This window comes from Oncorhynchus tshawytscha, linkage group LG33 (assembly GCF_018296145.1).
Source record: "Oncorhynchus tshawytscha isolate Ot180627B linkage group LG33, Otsh_v2.0, whole genome shotgun sequence".
Taxonomy (NCBI): Eukaryota; Metazoa; Chordata; class Actinopteri; order Salmoniformes; family Salmonidae; genus Oncorhynchus; species Oncorhynchus tshawytscha.
The window spans coordinates 33,584,746-33,606,360 of NC_056461.1; the positions used below are offsets into that span (position 1 = coordinate 33,584,746).

General features: G+C 42.0%; 2 protein-coding genes across 2 annotated transcripts in view; one reads left to right on the forward strand and one right to left on the reverse strand.

The window, feature by feature from the left end:
• LOC112231241 (gamma-aminobutyric acid receptor subunit rho-3-like) overlaps positions 1-1,850 on the forward strand; it is a 16,086-nt gene extending 14,236 nt beyond the window's left edge. Inside the window, exons 8-9 of the mRNA XM_042311087.1 lie at positions 444-637; positions 887-1,850. Of these exons, the coding sequence (XP_042167021.1) occupies positions 444-637; positions 887-1,213 (521 nt within the window). The 3' untranslated portion in view covers positions 1,214-1,850. The remainder of the gene's footprint in view (positions 1-443; positions 638-886) is intronic.
• Positions 1,671-20,708, reverse strand: LOC112231240 (mucin-5AC). Its single transcript, XM_042311086.1, has 34 exons — positions 20,641-20,708; positions 20,370-20,515; positions 17,584-17,684; positions 16,104-16,949; positions 15,923-15,997; positions 15,587-15,634; positions 15,308-15,381; positions 14,723-15,192; positions 14,545-14,590; positions 14,390-14,427; positions 14,021-14,154; positions 13,807-13,930; positions 13,617-13,696; positions 13,023-13,067; positions 10,955-11,022; positions 10,708-10,757; positions 10,495-10,534; positions 10,345-10,379; positions 10,095-10,222; positions 9,866-9,986; positions 9,042-9,397; positions 8,663-8,888; positions 8,331-8,484; positions 7,976-8,143; positions 7,633-7,755; positions 7,490-7,535; positions 7,291-7,394; positions 7,042-7,166; positions 6,360-6,631; positions 6,145-6,247; positions 5,687-5,970; positions 5,422-5,523; positions 3,236-3,391; positions 1,671-2,391 (listed from the first exon to the last, which is right to left on the reverse strand). The coding sequence occupies exons 2-34, from the start codon at positions 20,456-20,458 to the stop codon at positions 2,282-2,284; spliced, it is 4,941 nt and encodes a 1,646-aa protein (XP_042167020.1). The 5' UTR covers positions 20,459-20,515; positions 20,641-20,708; the 3' UTR covers positions 1,671-2,281.
• Positions 20,709-21,615: the final 907 nt, after the last annotated feature.

Sequence of the window (21,615 nt, forward strand, 5' to 3'; positions counted from 1 at the left end):
CTGTGAGCAGCGCAGGTCTTTAGAGGCTCATACCGTAACAAAAGCTGGCCTAATTTCACTCTTCAGCTCAACAACAAAAAAATACAAAAATGTCATCCCCATTCACAGAGACTTTGTGTTTACACACTGATATCTATTTTTATAAATGAAACCTACCTTCCCACTTCAGAGGAAAAAGAGGAAATGTACATGTACAGCTAGCTGCTCATGTAAGTAGAGCACAAAGTACAGACTCCTACACCATTTGTTTTACTTTCCATCCATCTATGCTAAACCTCCACACAGTAATACACCTCGCTATTTTTCCATACATTTGCCTCTCTCTTTTTATTATCGAAGGCTGTCATGGAACAAAGAGCTTTTAGGGGTGAAAACAAATTGATCGAGAATGATACCTTAACTCAATAATCTCTCTTTCTCTCCCTTTCCCTCTGCCTCTCCAGGCATCACCACAGTTCTGACCATGTCCACCATCATCACAGGCGTGTCAGCCTCCATGCCCCAGGTCTCTTATGTGAAAGCGGTAGACATCTATCTGTGGGCCAGCTTCCTGTTTGTCTTCCTGTCCGTCATCGAGTACGCCACCGTCAACTACTTCACCACAGTGGAGGAGATGAAGAAGCTCAAGGGGGGAAAGGTCACTGACACTTATGGCGTCTATAGGGTCAAAGTTCATGGGTTAGATAAGTCACAGAGTGAGGGATCATGTGCATGGGTGTATTATGAAATATGGAATATGCTACCACTGTCAGAGCCACAATAGAAGCGCCAAAGTAGGTTAGAACAACAACTATGACTGTGTCTCCCCCTATTGATCATAATGTATTCTACCATCGGAAGATCATTGAATTTAAACATCTAAATTCCCTCCCCTCTCTCTCCTCAGATCCCTGCCAATTTCAATGCCACTCAAACTATGGCCTTTGACGGATGTTACCACGACAATGACATTGACCTGATGCCATTCCCAGAGCTGCCCAGCACCCCCAACACAGAGCGGAGTCGGACGGCCACGTTGAGGAACTCGAGGAACTCTGCTGCAGAGCCCCCGCCCACGGAGGGCACCAGGCTACGACGCAAAAAATCCATCAAACACAACCTCAGCTTCATCATGAGTAACAGCTACATGATCGACTCCTACTCCAGAGTCATCTTCCCCATGACCTACCTGCTGTTCAACATCATCTACTGGAGCTTGTACTCCAGTAGGTGAATAAACCGTCAACTAACAGTTCATCATGCAGTGGGTTATTGGAGTATGTTGTCTAATGACTACTGAACTATATTACTACTGTATATTATCTATTAGGTTATTCTCACTGACAACAGCATCATCGTCAAGGCGTTGTTTTCTGCCACCCACTGGATTATGACCTTAACCATTGGTGTCTACCAGAGTGCATTGTGGGAGTTTTGGACAGTCAAGCCCTACTGAAGAAGAGATCCTATTGAGTAAATCTGCTTTTTATTGGAAACCTGTTGGAATCCGGGTTCAGGTGTGAAGTTGCTGGTGCTGTTCATGGAACTGCTTCTGCTGGAATGTACAGTTGCTTTCCCCCCCACTGGTTTAAACATTTAGTTACTGTATATAGTATGAATTTAAATGTGCATGAAAATGAAGGTGCGTGTGTCTTTTATATCAGTGAATATCAGAACAATACAACATCAGATTAGCTTCAAATAAAACATTTTGTTTTATTTATACAATTGTTATTGGTGAAATAACGTTTAATTATACACCCATTGTTATGATGCCTCTTTAAAATATATATACATATATATCTCATGGAAATATCTTGATTCTGAGTACAGTATAAAAGAGCTTTGCCTTTATCTTAAATGAAATCAAACCAGGAAGTGACAGTGTTAGTATGTGCCAGCGCACGCCTCTGAAGAATGCTGAGAAAACCGATAAAACCTGTAGTATGCAGTCATAGGATGCCGCTCGTGAGGATCTACAGTAAGAGTTGGGTTTTTCCTCCGTGCTACTGTAGATACCTTTTCAGTACAGTACATGTATTGATATTCACAATCACAGGTGCCAGCCCAGACGAGTTCATGATAGTATTGGTAGGTCAACTGGACAAAATCCATGAGCATGCTGGATCTTCAGTGATGTCCCATCTCTTCAGTGTGGTCTGTTACACACTTCCATTAAACTACTAGATGCAGCATTAACATTCAAATATTTCATATAAATGTAGAAAATAATATGAAACACACTGTCTCACGTAAGTCCACTCCCCTACCAGCCTACACTTGGCCTAGTGTTCTACAGGACTTAGGCTGCTCTCTGACTCTGAGTCCTGAATTGGCTGTTCACCTCATTGAGGACCACGTCTGAGTTGAGCTCCTCAAGGGCTGTGATGGTTCTGTCGTCAAATAGACTTCCTGAAATGGTACACATCAGAGTTACAGCTTATCCTGCACACAAGTTACTGCATTTAGAGTGGTATCTCTGAGATTAACTCTACATTAAAGGACCACGTATGAGGAAAGTAGATTGCGGTGGATACCCTTACAGCAAAACAACTTGATTTCACGTGTAGTTGTGTAAATTCGAGTATCTTATTTTCAAGGGCCAAATTATTCTGGTGATTCACTGTTTATAACTAAACGTATGAAATCCTTTCCAACCGTCTGGCAGCAGAATGGATGAAAGGCCTTTTTCATGACCAAGAGCAGATAAACTAGCAACAGGAGAGCAGAGACACATGTGACTGTTGGAATCAGAGCCAGCTGGCAGCCAGCAGCTGAGCCAGGCACATGGGCGGGGGTACAGTTAGATACAGTCACTATTTGATTGGATGGGTTAAGCTGACTAAATCCTGCTGTAGAGTGTCATACATAGACACACATTCTCACACACTGTTGTATACAAACACACACCAGTTACTGTACACCATCAGTAAGAGGCTGAAAGAGGCACTATAGACGTGGCCGGAGCTCAAACAGTACAGCTAGCTCCAATTCTGGGTAAAATTATGTTAAAGGGAAAAGGTCATCTCAGAGCCCGTCACAGAGGTTTCCTAGGTTACATAGGTCATCAGTGACATGGAGATGAAGGCTTGCTAAGCCATCCCCTGCTCTGATAACAGAGGTTTAATATTATGACGTGCTTCCACATTTATCAGGGGCAGAAAGTAGATCGGCATATACAAAAAGTATTTCTCTATTGTTGTCTGACCCATATTGGTTGTTAGTAATCCCTGACCCCCCGGATCCGCATGCCTACCTGTTGCTCCACTGGGCCGCTCTGGGGAGTCACCGGTCAAGAAGGAGGAGCTGGAGGTATGGTTGAACTGGGAGGAGTTGCCAGAGCGGAAGAACGTGGCTCTGGTCACTGACAATGACTTCTTCTCTGTCTTCTGTGTAGCCGTGCGGCTCCAGTCTGTGATGAAACAAGAGTTCATTAAAATTGTGTACATTAAATTACATAAAATATGTCAATTCAGGGAAGCAAAAGTCATTCCGCTACCCAAGAATAGTAAAGCCACTCTACTGGCTCAAACAGCCGACCAATCAGCCTGTTACCAATCCTTAGTAAACCTTTGGAAAAAATTGTGTTTGACCAAATACAATGCTATTTTACAGTAAACAAATTGAAAACAGACTTTCAACACGCTTATAGGGAAGGACATTCAACAAGCACGGTTTACACAAATGACTTATGATTGATTGGCTAAGAGAAATCGACGATAAAAAGATTGCAGGAGTTGTTTTGTTAGACTTTTGACATTGCAGCTTTTGACATTATCGATCATAATCTGCTGCTGGAAAAACACGTGTTATGGTTTACACCCCCTGCTATATTATGGATAAAGATTTAGCTGTCTAACAGAACACAGAGGGTGTTCTTTAATAGAAGCCTCTCCAACACAATCCAGGTAGAATCAGGATTTCCCCTGAGCAGCTGTCTAGGTCCCATACTTTTAAAATCTTTCCTAATGACCTGCCACTGGCTTTGAGTAAAGCGAGTGTGTCTACGTATGTGGCTGACTCAACACTACACACGTCAGCTATTACAGCAACTGAAATGACTGCAACACTACACACGTCAGCTATTACAGCAACTGAAATGACTGCAACACTAAACAAAGAGCTTTCAGAAAGGGTGGCAAGAAATAAGTTAGTCCTAAATATTTCAAAAACTAAAAGTATTGTATTTGGGGAAAATCATTCACTAAACCCTAAACCCTGTCGCCCTTGGCCTAGTGTTCAGTCGTGTGGTCAGGTGACACAAAGAGGGACTTAGGAAAATTACAACAGACTATGAGAGGCGCACTGTACTACATAGAGCCATGACTATATGGAACTCTATTCCAAATCAGGTAACTGATGCAAGCAGTGGAATCAGATTTACAAACAGATAGAAATACACCTTATAGAACAGCGGGGACTGTGAAGAGACACACACACAGATACAGACACACGCGCTATCACGCCAACTCTACATACACGTACATTGTAATATTGTTGTATGGTGGTGTTATACATGTTGTATTGTAGATATGTAGTGGTGTAATAATGTTATATGTTGTAGTGTTTTATCTTTTGTTTAATGTGTGATATAAGTGCCTTAATGTGTTCGGACTCCAGGAAGAGCTGCTGCTGCTTTGGCAGGAACTAATGGGGATCCCTAATAAACCCCAGGAAGAGTTGCTGCTGCCTTGGCAGGAACTATTGGGGATCTCAAATAAACCCCAGGAAGAGTTGCTGCTGCCTTGGCAGGAACTATTGGGGATCCCAAATAAACCCCAGGAAGAGTTGCTGCTGCCTTGGCAGGAACTATTGGGGATCCCAAATAAACCCCAGGAAGAGTTGCTGCTGCCTTGGCAGGAACTATTGGGGATCCCAAATAAACCCCAGGAAGAGTTGCTGCTGCCTTGGCAGGAACTATTGGGGATCCAAATAAACCCCAGGAAGAGTTGCTGCTGCCTTGGCAGGAACTATTGGGGATCCCAAATAAACCCCAGGAAGAGTTGCTGCTGCCTTGGCAGGAACTATTGGGGATCCCAAATAAACCCCAGGAAGAGTTGCTGCTGCCTTGGCAGGAACTATTGGGGATCCCAAATAAACCCCAGGAAGAGTTGCTGCTGCCTTGGCAGGAACTATTGGGGATCCCAAATAAACCCCAGGAAGAGTTGCTGCTGCCTTGGCAGGAACTATTGGGGATCCCAAATAAACCCCAGGAAGAGTTGCTGCTGCCTTGGCAGGAACTATTGGGGATCTCAAATAAACCCCAGGAAGAGTAGCTGCTGCCTTGGCAGGAACTATTGGGGATCTCAAATAAACCCCAGGAAGAGTAGCTGCTGCCTTGGCAGGAACTATTGGGGATCCCTCATCAATACAAATACATGGAAGGTTCTTCTCTTCTTCAAACTACACACATCTTGTAAGATGTAGGTCAACAAGTCTTACCGGAGTTCTCTGCCAGTCTCAGTCTACCACAGCAGAGGTAAGTCCTCCACTGCCTCCTCACGTTCTCCTTCACAGCGCAGTGGAACACAAAGATAAAGAACCCTGCAAAAGAACACACGTGTCAGGCAACTACACTTTTGTTACACACTTGGCAACAGGTTTCCCAAGAAACTCCTCAGGCTTTGTGTTAGTGTCTTCTCTGACAACATTAATGGTGAATTCATTTTCAAATCACCCAAAAATCTGTGAGAGTTCTAAATCTCACCTTGAAAGGAGTTGAAGATGGCGAAGAGGTACATGAAGGCCAGGTTGACAGGCCCCCAGGCAAAGAAGGCAAAGCCCCAGGTGAGGCCCAGGAGTAGGGTGATCCCAACCACACTGCGCAGGTCCTGCAGTCCGTTACGGTGCCTCATGTTGTGGGGGTTCTGACTCTTTATCCGACACAGCTGAACCATCACCACCACAAACATACTGAGGTTCAACAGGAAGATGACACAGAAGTAGGCCACCACAGATACGTAGAAGGCAATGTTGTTCTTCAGCCAGCAGCTGTGTGAGAGGAAAGGAGTGAAATACAGGAGACCATATTTGAATTGATCAGCTATCCTATTATGTAAATGTGAGTACTGGTATAAATGTCATGATGCACAAACAAGCACTCCATACCAATGCTTCAGCTGTAAATTGGCATGTTAAATATTAAACAAAATGCAAGGGACTTACAAGTCATCTGTAGGGGAGTTATCTGAATACTTTCCGTAGCTAACGAGGCCGTAATTGTTCTTATCAACAGCAATAACGACGATGACCACAAGGAGTGGGACGCCTATGACGAGAGACAACAGACTACATTGAACTGTAAGTAACGGTTACTTTTGTAAGAACGTGGTGGCTGTTCTTCACTCTGATGACAGTCCCAGAATCACTTTTTCACTTACCCCAGCCGACGAGAGAGAACTTGAGCATGTAGCGTTTTATGTATGTGTTGAAGACCTTGACGAGGGCCAGGTACATGTGGACGGCCTCCAGGCCCATCCAGGTGAAGGAAGCCAGCAGGAAGTAGTGCAGGAACCAAGCGGTGGAGATGCACAGGCCCACAGCGTCAGGGTAGAGGGCTAGCCAGGCATCCACCAGGAACACCAGGTTTAAAAACAACAGAGCCACACACAGCTGGATCAGGATCTTAGATGGGATGTCCTTACGCAGTTTCCTAAAGGAATTAGGATTGGAATGAGGACTGGTATTACATTGATTACAGCTTGTTTATATGTCTTTGTATTTAGATCAGTTCTCCAGGTGGGTGTCATCAAAATCAAATCAAATGTTATTTGTCACATGTGCCAAATACAGCAGGTACCAACAACCTTACCATGAAATGTTTACTTGCAAGCCCTTAACCAACAATGCAGTTTTAAGAAAACAGAGTTAAGAAAATATTTACTAAATAAACTAAAGTAACATTTTTATTAAAAGTAACACAATAAAATAACAATAACAAGGCTATATACAGTGGGTACCAGTACCGAGTCAATGTGCGGGGGTACAGGTTAGTCGAGGTCATTTGTACATGTAGGGGATATCATGGATATCCTGCACTGATCACAAGGGGCTCAGACTCACCCAAAGGCCAGGTAGGTGAGCAGAGTGACGGAGAGGAAGATGGCGGAGATACCACAGCCGATGTAGGTGATGTAGGTGAGGATTGTGGCCTGGAGATGATTGGTTATGCCCGTTCTGGAGATGTCCTGGGAGAAGAAATACCAAAAACATGTTGTACACATTGAATTATTCTAAAAAATAAGTCCTTGAATGTTGACAAAGACTGAATGGGAGAGATCACATTGCACCCCAGTCTCAGGAAGTACTCACCAGTAGCACACCGAAGCTGGTGAGATGGTTACAGGCACAGACAGTCTCATTTTCTGTGCTGTTCCTGACAGAGCAGCCTTTTCGGTTCCAGCCTCCTGAGCCATCTACGAGAAAAAAAAAACATTTTTATTCTTTAATACCTGTCAATTGTCAGAGATAGTCTTCCTTTCATTTTGGGAGACACAAGAGAAATACTTACCATTCAAGCCAAAGTCCCAGAAAACACATGAAACCACGACATTTGCCTGTGTAGACAAATGATGAAGAGAAGACAGGGTGTTAAATCCTTCTCGGGATGTCCCATCCTTGACATAGGGAAAACGTCTTGACTGTTTGACTCACTGGGACGGGCTCAGTGTTTCTCAGGGTGATCACCACGTCCTTCTGCAGAGATTTGATTGACAGGTTGGCCACACTGGCTCCCAGTATCCCACTGTACAGCCTGCTGTCTCCCAGGGTTCGGTCCTAAGGAACGACATGGAAAGAATATGGCATTGTCTATACATTATTTTACTACATTATTTACTACTATTATTTCACAGTTCTTCATTTCTGACCGATTTATGTGACTTTTATCCATAGTCATCATATCTATATAAATAGCAAGGGCAGCTTAAGTAGCAATAAATGTTTAGGCTTGGCAACAGGTTGGGACAGTACTCAATACAGAGGAGCAGGTAAGCACCTGGAACACAGTGGCCTTCTGGTAGAAGTTGAACTGGAGTCTGGAGGCTTGTAGCTGCTGCTCATGGGAGAGGTTCGCTGTGAGGGAGGAGGGGAACGTGACGGAGCCCTGGGGAAGGGAGGACGCCTCTGTTCTCACACTTCTCCTGGCTCTGCCATCTCCACGGATCTGGAGGGGACACATTTCTCTTTGATTAACACTTAGCAACAAACAGCAGTTATGTGTCTATCTACATAACAGACCCTACCAGACATACGTCAGAGTGCAGGATGTCCTACATTACTTCTGCGTGTATTTTGACGGCAACAGAGGCTACAGTATTTACTATTCAGGGTTTCCTTACTGGAAGGTTTACCTGCACATTGTTGGGGTCCGAGATGGAGAAAGATGTTTGCTGGAAATTAGTGCCGTCCACTGTTTTGATAGCGACAGCAACCGACTTGGTTAAAATCGTAGCCTCTTGCTGAACGACCAGCTTCAGGCCCACCGTATCAACAATCCCAATGATCCTGGTAGAAAAATCAACTGTTATTCTGATGCGCAGGTTGGTCAAGGTCATTGCTAAGATTTCTTCCGGTTTTACGAAAATGTTGTCACAGTCTCTTTACAGGCTTTATATAAGTGGTCATTTCTGGTACAGCACAGCAAGCAGCATAACAGCAGATTGTTTATCCCCAGGCAGCTCACTTGGTGGAGGAGGAGGCCAGGGTGTCAGAGGAGGCACCCAGCAGGTTGCTAACGATTTTGACAGAGGTTTTCCCCAGATCCAGGCTGACATTGGGTCCGGCCAGCAGGGCCTCTAGCTGGGACACCAGCTGGTCCACCTGGGAGGAGTTGAGCTTGGACACATTACTAGTCAGATCCAGCAGCTGATTGGCCTGCTCTTCACTACTAGCTGCTGTGGTGTTGGGCGCTGTGGGGAAAAGGATCCATAATAAAAACGAGGATGTTATCAGAGGGGAACTTTGACTTTGGGTCTACATTTTAAATGTAGATTAATGTGGCAGTACCAGCTATGGCCCAGGTAGGTCAGAGATCAGCTTGGGTTTAGTATCCTGAGGGTTACCTGAGGTGGTTGTTGTAAGAGCTGTCGTGGTGTACTTTGGGGAAGCTGTTGTGGGATTCACTGGTGGAATGATGGGTGTTGATGAGTTTGTAGTGGTATTACCCCGGGTTGTCATGGCGATGGTTGTATTTGGAGCTGATGGTGTAGTATTTGGAGCTTTAGAAGTGGTGTTTAGTGAAGCTAATGTTGTGTTCAATGGGACGTAGGGGGTGTTTAGGTGTATAGTGACATTGGGTGGAGGAGGCAGTATTGTTGTTGCAGGTAAAGTGGTGTTGGCCATTGGGCTGGGTGATGTAGAAGGAGGCATGGGGTCGCACATTTCATTCAGGAGCACACACACATTTTCCCCTTGTTTGCTAAACAGAGAAAGGGACAGATAAATGTAGATCTTCAGTGCATATAGTCAATGATATATTTAAGCAATAAAGCCCGAGGGGGTGTGGTATATGGCCAATATACCACAGCTAAGGGCTGTTCTTATGCACAATACAATGCGGAGTGCCTGGACACAGTCCTTAGCCGTGGTATATTGGCCATATACCACAACCCCTGAGGTGCCTTATTGCTATTATAAACTGGTTACTAACATAATTAGAACAGTGAAAATAAATGTTTTGTCATACCTGTGCTATACGGTCTGATATACTACGGCTTTCAACCAATTAGCATTCAGGGCTCGATTTATAAATAGCTATATAACTTAAATGTACAAATAACAATGTGCAATTTGCTTACTCTCCATCATTTACAGTGTTTTACACAATTACAAAATGTGTAACAAGGTTTCAATGTCTTTGAAGCACACAAAGAGAGACTGAACTGACCAGCTGACAATGACAGTGGTCTTTTCAGCCTCACAGAACAAAGTGGTGTTGAGGTTGATACTCTCCCAAGTGAAGGTTGAATTCAATAGACCACCACTGGATCCTGGGTAGCCACAAATGGCTGTGTGAAATGTATGAACACAAACGGTCAGAAACACATACTGTATAATGTATATGAATAAATACACAGATGCTGTCAGCTTCCCCCATCCATGGTATGGCTACTCACCTGCTCGGGTCACCGTTCCATTATAGCCAATACCATGCTCATCATTGAACACAGTCATCAATGCAGTACTGACTGCACATATAGGCACCGAATGGTTGAGGCGCACGATAACCCTGCAGCTTTGGAGACTGGTAATAAAACAGTAATGGTATAGTTATTAATAAGTCACACCACCATAATCACTCCACATAAAGGGCCGTCTTGAATGCACTGTAAAGGTTTTAGGCCTGCAAGGAGTACAGGAACTCACTTGGTATTTGCGCCATCGCAGTCCACATGAGCATCCTGTGTGAAAACAACACAGAATAGCTCATAAGGTTTCAAATGATGTCTTTACAGAGCAACATAAAACAATGAAAGCTCAATGTGGGGTTGGGGTATCATCTCATAATAAAATTACCTGGTAGATAGTTGATATGATGGGCAAGGGACAGGGAGGACTGGAACAGAGAATTACGTCAGAAAACATATCAAACCTAGTGTAGCAAGGTATGGCACTATATGTACTATTGGGGTTCATTTGAGCTGTAAGGATCTAATTGGAAAGTGTGAGCATATCGATGCTAAACAGAGAGAAAACTGTTGTATAACAGATGAAGAAATTAGGACATACTGTGTCTCTGAGGTGTTGTTGCAGGGTGGAGGAGTTTTTAGCTGATCAATCTGGGGAACACAGCGCACGCACACACACACACACACACACACACACACACACACACACACACACACACACACACACACACACACACACACACACACACACACACACACACACACACACACACACAAATATGCATACAATTACAAACACACACACATATATATGCACACAAACAGGTGACACAACAGAAACAACTCACCATATAGAAGATTTTTGAAATATTCATAGCGGGATCTTTGATCTGTATGCCCAAGGTATAGTATGCAGCTATAGAGAGAGGGAAGGAGAGAGAGTTATCACATGGTGGGAAAAGGAAAAGTGTAGCGGGTCCATCACAGTATCAGTGAAATGAGCAGTGGAGTTGTAAATATTGTATTTACCTGTACCATAGTAGTAAGAGGAGTAGTTGTAAATATTGTATTTACCTGTACCATAGCAGTGAGAGGAGTAGTTGTAAATATTGTATTTACCTGTACCATAGCAGTGAGAGGAGTAGTTGTAAATATTGTATTTACCTGTACCATAGCAGTGAGAGGAGTAGTTGTAAATATTGTATTTACCTGTACCATAGCAGTAAGAGGAGTAGTTGTAAATATTGTATTTACCTGTACCATAGCAGTGAGAGGAGTAGTTGTAAATATTGTATTTACCTGTACCATAGCAGTGAGAGGAGTAGTTGTAAATATTGTATTTACCTGTACCATAGCAGTGAGAGGAGTAGTTGTAAATATTGTATTTACCTGTACCATAGCAGTGAGAGGAGTAGTTGTAAATATTGCATTTACCTGTACCATAGCAGTAAGAGGAGTAGTTGTAAATATTGTATTTACCTGTACCATAGCAGTAAGAGGAGTAGTTGTAAATATTGTATTTACCTGTACCATAGCAGTGAGAGGAGTAGTTGTAAATATTGTATTTACCTGTACCATAGCAGTGAGAGGAGTAGTTGTAAATATTGTATTTACCTGTACCATAGCAGTGAGAGGAGTAGTTGTAAATATTGTATTTACCTGTACCATAGCAGTAAGAGGAGCAGTTGTAAATATTGTATTTACCTGTACCATAGCAGTAAGAGGAGTAGTTGTAAATATTGCATTTACCTGTACCATAGCAGTGAGAGGAGTAGTTGTAAATATTTCATTTACCTGTACCATAGCAGTAAGAGGAGTAGTTGTAAATATTGTATTTACCTGTACCATAGCAGTAAGAGGAGTAGTTGTAAATATTGCATTTACCTGTACCATAGCAGTAAGAGGAATAGTTGTAAATATTGCATTTACCTGTACCATAGCAGTAAGAATAGTTGTAAATATTGCATTTACCTGTACCATAGCAGTAAGAGGAGTAGTTGTAAATATTGCATTTACCTGTACCATAGCAGTAAGAGGAGTAGTTGTAAATATTGCATTTACCTGTACCATAGCAGTAAGAGGAGCAGTTGTAAATATTGTATTTACCTGTACCATAGCAGTAAGAGGAGCAGTTGTAAATATTGTATTTACCTGTACCATAGCAGTAAGAGGAGTAGTTGTAAATATTGCATTTACCTGTACCATAGCAGTGAGAGGAGTAGTTGTAAATATTTCATTTACCTGTACCATAGCAGTGAGAGGAGTAGTTGTAAATATTGTATTTACCTGTACCATAGCAGTGAGAGGAGTAGTTGTAAATATTGTATTTACCTGTACCATAGCAGTAAGAGGAGTAGTTGTAAATATTGTATTTACCTGTACCATAGCAGTGAGAGGAGTAGTTGTAAATATTGTATTTACCTGTACCATAGCAGTAAGAGGAGTAGTTGTAAATATTGTATTTACCTGTACCATAGCAGTGAGAGGAGTAGTTGTAAATATTGTATTTACCTGTACCATAGCAGTAAGAGGAGCAGTTGTAAATATTGTATTTACCTGTACCATAGCAGTAAGAGGAGCAGTTGTAAATATTGTATTTACCTGTACCATAGCAGTGAGAGGAGTAGTTGTAAATATTTCATTTACCTGTACCATAGCAGTGAGAGGAGTAGTTGTAAATATTGTATTTACCTGTACCATAGCAGTAAGAGGAGTAGTTGTAAATATTGTATTTACCTGTACCATAGCAGTAAGAGGAGTAGTTGTAAATATTGCATTTACCTGTACCATAGCAGTAAGAGGAGCAGTTGTAAATATTGTATTTACCTGTACCATAGCAGTAAGAGGAGTAGTTGTAAATATTGCATTTACCTGTACCATAGCAGTGAGAGGAGTAGTTGTAAATATTTCATTTACCTGTACCATAGCAGTAAGAGGAGCAGTTGCAGTTAATCTCCGCATCTGAAAAGCAGGAATATGGTACTTGTCAAGATAGAGGGGTTTAACATCATTACAGTGTTAATATGTACAGTACCCGTCAAAGGTTTGGACACACCTACTCATTCAAGGGTTTTTCTTTATCTTTACTATGTTCTACATTGTAGAAAAATAGTGAAGACATCAACACTATGAAATAACACATATGGAATCATATGGTAACCAAAAAAGTGTTAAACAAATCAAAATAGATTTTAGATTCTTCAAAGTAGCCACCCTTTGCCTTGATGACAGCTTTGTACACTATATATTTTTTATTTCTATTTCTATCTATTCTTTATTATAACTTTTATTGTTTTTATTTCACTTTGACCTGCATTGTTGGAGCTCGGAGCTTAAGATATTCATTGCACCCTGTAATTACACCTGCCACGCTGTACATCTGACTGTTTGAAACCCCCACTAAAGATTGAACTGGCAAATGAATGTGTCTGTCTGTTAAATGTGGATAAGGAGTATTACACTATCACATGGGTAAATGAGCATGGGTGAAAGAAATGTCATAGTTTTTACCGATGGGAGGTTTAGGGGGCATACCACAGTCCATTTGGGTTTGATTTCCAAGTGGTACGTAAACAGTCCCTGCATGTCCACTGTAAGATACAACATGTTTGTATCAGAGGATGATTTGATACGAAAGAAAAACTTCAAACACAGAAACAGCAGCATAGTTTTACATTTTCCAGAGTGAACTCCAACTGACCATGAGATATTGACAGGCCCTGGAGTGTGACACGTGTTTGGAAGAGGGAGAGTGCCATTCAGGAAGCCGGTGCACTTTGCAAAACCATTACTTGGAGGCAATTGGCCTGCACACAGACCCTTACCTACAAGTAACAAGCAACAGACGTTAGGCTCAGGTAAATGTACATTCCTATGAGAGATTTCAGATTCACATTAGGGCAAGTGCGACTCACCCACTCTCTCCACTCTATTTCCCACTATATGGGTTTGTATGGAGCTGTTCTCCTGACCCAGCCACAGGGCTCGCTGGAAACAGCAGGGAAACGTTGGCTTCCTCATCCTCAGCAGCACAGTGCAGTTAGTCCTCCTGGAGAGTTTTGGGCAGTATTAAGGCATGGAGCGGGACAGAGGATGCTGAACTGTAGTATGGAAATTAGTAGAGGTATTTCCACCACAGGAGGCTGATGAGGGGAGGACGGCTCATAATAATGACTGGAATTAAGTGATGTGTCGATACCACTCCATTAATTCCATTGCAGCCATTACTATGAGCACGTCCTCCCCAATTCAGGGGCCACCAGCCGCCTGTGAGTTCAACTAACCTGATCCCTGTTTTATTGACACACGTCACCTCAATGTCCTGTAAAGATAAGAGTTTTGATTCAACTCACATACTTTTACAGACAGAGAAAAAATGCCCTCTAATGTTGACATGCACATTAAGGCAGGTTTGTCTGGAGAGAGATGTCGTACTTACTTGAAACAGGCTGGCAGCAGTCATATTTCCACCTTCATGCTCCTCACTACAGAACAGACAGTGAATAAACAGAGATAGCTTCAGAAGAGATATTTCTTTTGATATTCAAACAACCTTTTCTGTACATCTACAGTATAAATCTTAATGAGCAATAATGACGTGTGACTGAATACTTTACCTTGTGGTGCTATGGGGCCAGCTGGGAGACAGAGTTGTCATGCTATGGTTGTAGGGTGGGCCGGACATGCTACGGTTGTGTGGGGGAGTACTATTGTAAAGCATAGTTGTCATGTTAGTTGTCAAGGTTGTCATGTTGAAGTTGGTAAAGTCCTGGGATCGTGTTGTCATGTTGAAGTTGGTGAAGTCCTGGGATCGTGTTGTCATGTTGAAGTTGGTAAAGTTCTGGGATAGTGTTGTCGTGGTGAAGTTGGTGAAGTTCTGGGATGGTGTTGCTGTGGTGAAGTTGGTGAAGTTCTGGGATAGTGTTGTCGTGGTGAAGTTGTATAACCATGTTGTCATGTTGTAGGGGGTGGGATATGTTGGACTGACAGAGGTGGTTTGCAGTGTGTCAGTCGAATTTGTGCCATTTGCTTGTTCAGGGTTGGAGGGCTCACAGGAGTCCAAGAGAGAATGAAATAGAGCCCTGAACTGAAACAGGAAAACAATGCTGTCACATTTCATGTATAACTAAACAAATGTACAGTTTCAACAGGATTCATCACACATCAGTCAATCAAGTTTAATTCACTGTCTTCTGGCCTACCCAGCCACTGATGTCTGATTCATTCTTCAGATCTCCAGTCACATCCACCGCAAGGACCATCCAGTAGTACACAGCTGTTAAACATACACATTACATCGTACATTTCAAATCAATCAATCAATCATACTTTATTTATAAAGCACATTTCTTTCCCCCCTCCCCCAAAAATGCAGTTTAACATAAAGTAATTAACATAAATAAGTAAAATAACAATGGACATGAAAGACTAATGCCTCAATATCATATATTCATATTATAAGCATGATTCATTAAACGTACACTGATTGGCACAGAGCTGTGAGAAGTTACAATGCACCTCTGCTGACTCTGAAACAGAGAGGGGAGAGGAGATATGTGAGGATCCGTGCAAACCAATGCAACAGGAAAAGCAAAATTGTAGTGTGTTCGAGGTTTAAAAAGGCTTCATTATAATTCATATTTCCTGTTGCTGCAGGATTATTTTCCTGCTGTAGCAAACTGGCTCAAATTAAGATCCTACATCTGTAGCTCCACACAAACTCCTCTATTATACAGAGACATTATCACACATACAGTCAATAGTATGATTACTCACTGTGTTAAACCCCTCCACTATAAATGAGGCTGTTGACTTACCGGTAGTGGCATTAGAGGTGACCGTTATTGGCAAAGGAGTGGAGGGTCCTGGAGATGTGGCATTTTTAGAGGTCACTGAAATGGAGAGACAGGAGTCTATTTGCTTGCTGAGTCCGACTGTACAATGAGTGTCATTGAATGATGAGATTTGAACATACTATATAAGGATTATCTAACTTACTGTTGGTAGTGGACGTTATGATGGGCGAAGTCGAGTGCAGAATAGTGGATGGAGATGGCATGGTGGATGTCATTGGTTTATTAGTCATGTTGGATGAGGCAGTGTGCAGTGGTGATGGGTGAGGGGTTGTGAGGGATGTGGGGGGTGGGGTCGAGGATGCATTAGACATGGGCACCGAGATTGTTGACGTGTTTGGAGTGTTAGATGAAGAAATGTCTGTAGTGGGTAATGTGGCTGTGGACAGGATGGCTGATGGAGCTGCAGGTGTTGTGGTTATAGCTGATGGAGCTGCAGGTGTTGTGGTAATAGCTGATGGAGCTGCAGGTGCTGTGGCTATAGCTGATGGAGCTGCAGGTGTTGTGGTTATAGCTGATGGAGCTGCAGGTGTTGTGGTTATAGCTGATGGAGCTGCAGGTGTTGTGGTTATAGCTGATGGAGCTGCAGGTGTTGTGGTTATAGCTGATGGAGCTGCAGGTGTTGTGGTTATAGCTGATGGAGCTGCAGGTGCTGTGGTTATAGCTGATGGAGCTGCAGGTGTTGTGGTTATAGCTGATGGAGCTGCAGGTGTTGTGGCTATAGCTGATGGAGCTGCAGGTGTTGTGGCTATAGCTGATGTAGATGTTGTGCTACTAGGTGGCATGATTGATGCTACAGTATTTTGGGTGGTAGACACTGATGTGGTTGTAGTCTGTGTAGTTGATATAGTGTTTGTTATAAGCGGTGCTCTTGGTGGAGTTGAGGTCGAAGGAGGCGGGGCAGAGAATGGAGGGACTAAAACATGTGGTGGTAATGATGAAGGAGAGGGTGAGAAGGGTGGAGGTTGAGATGTTTCTGTAGTGGCATCTCCTGAGAACAGAAACAGAGAAGTCAACATTGGTCAGTGTAATGACAACATTAGACACTCGGGCCACTTCCCCAGATCAGGGAGCCCGACAGACAGTCTATGTTAACAAGATAAGTGAACAATGCCGAAAAAGTTCAACAGATTAACGCACCAACCAGAATGGCCAGTAAAAGCCTACTGTTAGAAGTCGACTGCCTGTTGATAACAGGCCTTTTTCCATCCACTACAACAAAAACCTACCCAATCCTTCCTCTTTTCTCAACTGTTCCTCTTTTCCTCGTCTTCCTCCCTACCTCTCGGCCTTAGTGTGACTGTTTCCATCTCCACTGTGTGTTGACTAACAACATCTTTGTCACATTTCTGGATGTTTAGTTGCAAGTGAGACTTGAACCAGACCAGCAGGTTTTTCTATACTTAGGAGATATAAGGTATTGCGTGTGTGTTGACGACAGGTAATGCTGAGTGACCGACATGTCAGACTTCTCCAGCCTTACAGTAGGATGGGGATTCTCAGAATCCCTCTGCAGACAGCTACACAGACCAATGAGACATTCCTCTCAGTACAGCCTTTGGATTGTGTTCTGAAAAAGGTGTGTTTCTGACGTACTGTGTTGTTTACTGGTTGTAACGCCTCACCTCTGGCTACATGGAGAAGAAGGACCAGCAGGAATATCCGGAGCAGGGTTGGATGTCTCCTAGTTCCCATGTGTTGGAGATCAGAGGCTCTGGCCATCGTTCTGTAAAACATCAGTTCACAGCATCAACGTTAACAACTCAACTCTGTATCAAGTCTGATGAGAATCCTTTACCACAAATGAAAGAAAAGACTGATTGCACTACTGAGAGAGTGAAGGTGTGGTGAGACCCAACGAACCCCTGTCTAAAAAATACAAGATACTGTCTAGATTTAGCCAAGGTCTAACTGAAAGACCAAGAGATAAGATTTTACTGATGACACACGTATGAGGAACACACAGACACCATACATCCTCTCTACAGTATAAAGAACACACAGACACCATACATCCTCTCTACAGTATAAAGAACACACAGACACCATACATCCTCTCTACAGTATAAAGAACACACAGACACCATACATCCTCTCTACAGTATAAAGAACACACAGACACCATACATCCTCTCTACAGTATAAAGAACACACAGACACCATACATCCTCTCTACAGTATAAAGAACACACAGACACCATACATCCTCTCTACAGTATAAAGAACACACAGACACCATACATCCTCTCTACAGTATAAAGAACACACAGACACCATACATCCTCTCTACAGTATAAAGAACACACAGACACACCATACATCCTCTCTACAGTATGAGGAACACACAGACACCATACATCCTCTCTACAGTATAAAGAACACACAGACACCATACATCCTCTCTACAGTATAAAGAACACACAGACACCATACATCCTCTCTACAGTATAAAGAACACACAGACACCATACATCCTCTCTACAGTATAAAGAACACACAGACACCATACATCCTCTCTACAGTATAAAGAACACACAGACACCATACATCCTCTCTACAGTATAAAGAACACACAGACACCATACATCCTCTCTACAGTATAAGGAACACACAGACACCATACATCCTCTCTACAGTATAAAGAACACACAGACACCATACATCCTCTACAGTATAAGGAACACACAGTATAAAGAACACACAGACACCATACATCCTCTCTACAGTATAAAGAACACACAGACACCATACATCCTCTCTACAGTATAAAGAACACACAGACACCATACATCCTCTCTACACTATGAGGAACACACAGACACCATACATCCTCTCTACAGTATAAAGAACACACAGACACCATACATCCTCTCTACAGTATGAGGAACACACAGACACCATACATCCTCTCTACAGTATAAGGAACACACAGACACCATACATCCTCTCTACAGTATAAAGAACACACAGACACCATACATCCTCTCTACAGTATGAGGAACACACAGACACCATACATCCTCTCTACAGTATGAGGAACACACAGACACCATACATCCTCTCTACAGTATAAGGAACACACAGACACCATACATCCTCTCTACAGTATGAGGAACACACAGACACCATACATCCTCTCTACAGTATGAGGAACACACAGACACCATACATCCTCTCTACAGTATAAGGAACACACAGACACCATACATCCTCTCTACAGTATGAGGAACACACAGACACCATACATCCTCTCTACAGTATAAGGAACACACAGACACCATACATCCTCTCTACAGTATAAGGAACACACAGACACCATACATCCTCTCTACAGTATAAAGAACACACAGACACCATACATCCTCTCGACTAGAACAGTCAAGATCTCATCTCGGATGTCTGATTGATAAAATGTATACATCAATATTAAAATCCACATGTTTTTCTCTGAATAAAATATTTTGGGTGTGTCTTCTGATCTCTCAGAAACAAATGCTGTTTTAAATACCTGTGTTGATATCTTTGATGTTATTTCTGTGTGTCAGTTACAAATGGGAATTTGTTACAATAGGGGAAGCATACATGTGTTAATGCTATTGTCTTACATAACACAAATATGGAGTACATGACTCTAAAGTAAACACAATACTGAGTGCCTGTTCCGACACACTTCAACTTACACTATCAGTTGTGTCCTGAAACGATATTACAATTACTCTGGTCCATTCACCTGGAGAGCTGCAGAATATGTCTACTGGATGATTTTTTAAAACATCAATTGGAAACCACACACACACACATTCTGACACTGTTTGATCATTTCTATGTGGGATAATATTGACAGTCTGGCAGTTGTATGTTCAAATCAACAATACTACTATAGTTTATTATTTGTACAGATTAGATTGTATAAATGTGATTAGTTCATGTTGTCTTCCTATTTTCTGTGGTATTGCAAATGTGAAATCAGAACATGAACACCATATAGACCTAGCTACAAGAACATATATTGAAAAATAACAACACTGTAAAATAATATATATTGACCAATAACAACACTGTAAAATAATATATATAGGCCAATAACAACACTGTAAAATAATCTATATAGGCCAATAACAACACTGTAAAATAATCTATATAGACCAATACCAACACTGTAAAATAATCTATATTGACCAATAACACTGTTGCATCATCTATCTCAACATACTATTATTTTTGATCTACACATTTAACAATAGAAATTGCAACCATAACAGACCACAGAAAAACTATTCACCCTCAATGTCAATGGTAACGGTCAATCTCAAATCATTGACCGCCTGGACCTGTAGCCTATACGTAGGTAGGCTACAGTAGGTCTATGCCCTGAACAACAGAGAAAGTTTCTGTGAGGAATATATTTTACCTGGTGAAACACCGCATACGGACACAGCGCACTCCACCACACCACATAGCTGGCGCCTTGTCGGGGTTGTCCTCATCTCCACAAAACATGTATTTCTCATCAGCGATGCAACAATTCAGATTTAGACCATTTTCAGCACTGACCCCCTGATAGATCAATTTAATAAATCAAGTTTAGGATCGTTCTTCCCCTCTCAGACCGACGTAATACCAACAATGGTCCTTAAATAAGCAAATATACGGCACAAATAAAAGCGCATATGTTTCCTTACTGTAAAAATAGTCCAGGCTTCTAAACCACCGTGAAGACACTACCTGTGACTTTCCCACCATCATTAGGTGACATGTGGGACACACCCCTAAGACGTCAAAGCCAGTTCTGAAAAATGTACTGTTCTCGTCATTGACTGTACCTGACCAAGAGACACAAAACTTTTATGAAAGAAAATTCAACAAGGCTTAAATACCTATTTTATTAACACATTCGACGTGTTACTCTCCTTACCTTTTTCAACTATTTATCATTTTGTTTTTGCTTTTTTATAATTATTTTCTGGAATATAAGAGGTGCAAGTTTACAGGTGTAAACTGCTCAGTGAATCTGGCCTTTAGGCTACAGTTTATCCAGTTCTCACATGTTACTAGCTAGCCTGTTAATCTTGAATATTATATGATATTTAATTATATTTCTATATAAATGGAGTTGAAAATAAGTGGATTAAGTAATGAAGAGTTAGACCCAATGGAGTGGCCAGACGCTTTCTGCAGTGTCTGTTTTTTTAAGGTCAATCGACCTTAAGGGTTAATCTGTTTGGAGGTCAGTTGTTTGGCCCAGATGGTTTCAGGGTCACAAGGTAGAGCATAGCTGTGTCTGTTGTTCTAAGGACTGTACGTGTCTAGCCTGGTGCCCGGGGATTGAGGTGTGGCCCATGGCTCAGTGTGTTGCCATTGTGTGGAGCTAACTCAAAACCGGTCAGGTGTCTTTTTTTCTTTCCAGGGGGTTGAATTTAGAAGCTTTTCAGCTTCAAAATTGCAAACAGATTGTGGCTTCTATCAATGTAATTGTCTGCATCATTTCCAATCCCCCATATATATATATATTTTAGAAATATACAGTATATATTATTTTAAATATATATATATTTTTAAAATATATTTTCCTTTATTATTTTCCCCTAACCCTACCACCCCTCCCCTAATTGGAGTAAACACCAATACTTAGGCTTCTACTTCCAGTTTATACATAC